Here is a 1,655-nt window from a genome sequence, read left to right on the forward strand (position 1 = left end):
GGCCCTGCGCGCGGGCACCTCACTGCCGGCATTCTGCAAGGCGACGTCCTGGCACCTTCTTCCCCTTCTGAACGCCAGCATCTCGCTTCCGGCCACGCCCTCCTCCTCACACATGCACCGCCGCCTTCACCACCTCATCGTTCAAAAAAAAAAAAAAAAAGAAATTTAGCCTACTCGCCGCTCTCGGTCAGTAAAAAATGCCCCTCCCTCGGGCTTTGTTATCAGGAGGGGGTGAGTGAGTGGAGTGGGTGGGGGCGGTCAGACGGGGAGGCGGGTGAGGATGGGCGGGTGTCAGGCGGCGCCGCTCAGGACCTCAGACACTCGGCGGCCACCACACTAGTCGCTCGCGTCCGCCGTCCCGTCCTGTGGTCTTGGCGCGCGCTTGCTTACCCTTACCCTCTCGCGGGGACAACACACTTAACAGACGCGCACGGACACACCGGCGCGCACCTTGCTCCTCCCTCGCGTTGCATGTGCCAGTGTTGCATACGTAGTGCCACATGACGCTCTCGTAAGGCAGCGCACGATGCTAGTGACGGTGGGGGTGCTCTTGGTGGCCGCGGCTCAGGCCATCGCCAAGCCTGATGGATACTCAGGATACGACCTCGGCCGCCGCCCGCCTCCTGGGGGGTAAGTAAACCACCGCGCCGCCGCCGCCGCCTCCTCCTCCATCTCCTCCTCCTCCTCCTCTTCTTCCTCTTCCTCCTCCTCCTCTTCCTCGTTGAGTTTTTGTCACGATGCTTGTGTTTGTTTGGAGACTGGTGGGGTTTTGTTTTGTTTTGTTTTGTGATGGAGTGGTTTGTTGGTGTTTGTTTTTGTTGTTGTTGTTGTTGTTGTTGTTGTTGTTATTGTTATTGTTATTGTTGTCGTTGTTCCTCTTTATCCTTGTTCCTCTTCCTGTTTTTCCTCTTCCTCATACTTCTCTCCCTCTTGTTCATTAAGCCCATTATTATTATTATTATTATTATTATTATTATTATTATTATTATTATTATTATTATTATTATTATTATTATTACCACCACTACCACTACCACTACATTACCACCATCATCACTATTACAACTATTACTACAACTACTGCCACCACCACCACCACCACCATCATCATCATCATCATCATCATCATCATCATCATCCTCACCACCAACACCAACACAACACCACTTGTTCTCTTGAAGCTCCGAGGATGACACTCTAGTTTACTATTTTTCCTTGTCCCTCGCGTATTTTTGATCTCAGGTAATTTTCCCTCAAGTATCTTTTTGCCTCTCGTATTTTCCGATACATATATTACCTGATATTATTACTTTCTCTTTTTCTCACGTATCTTTGTCCCATTTTCTTAGCCTTACATATTTTTAACCTCTCGTACTCTTACCTCACGTATTCACTGTTCTTACTCCCTAGCATACCTGGGCGGTGAGTGAGTGTACGAAAGTTCACACAGGTGGGTGGACGCTCCGAGGCAACAAGCAGGCGTAAGAAGAGTAATTACCTGCCATGCGTATTATTATATGTAATGAGCTCCATGTGAGTTATCATTTCCTTCTGATGGCGTTGTACTCTGCGCCATTCGTAATTAGAGAGAGCCACAGGTGAAAGCACAGGTGAAAAGGAAAAAAATAGGATAGGGAAAGCGAAAAAGACCGTTA

The 1,655-nt window shown here is 48.9% G+C and overlaps 1 protein-coding gene across 2 annotated transcripts in view; it reads left to right on the forward strand.

Annotated features, from left to right (window-relative positions):
* Positions 1-303: 303 nt before the first annotated feature.
* The window catches only part of LOC135114786 (fibrillin-2-like), a 63,463-nt gene continuing 62,111 nt past the window's right edge, over positions 304-1,655 (forward strand). For both annotated transcript variants that reach the window (XM_064030859.1, XM_064030860.1), the window contains exon 1: positions 304-630. In XM_064030859.1, the coding sequence (XP_063886929.1) occupies positions 527-630 (104 nt within the window). In that variant the 5' untranslated portion in view covers positions 304-526. The remainder of the gene's footprint in view (positions 631-1,655) is intronic.

Source organism: Scylla paramamosain, chromosome 28 (genome assembly GCF_035594125.1).
Source record: "Scylla paramamosain isolate STU-SP2022 chromosome 28, ASM3559412v1, whole genome shotgun sequence".
Classification (NCBI taxonomy): Eukaryota; Metazoa; Arthropoda; class Malacostraca; order Decapoda; family Portunidae; genus Scylla; species Scylla paramamosain.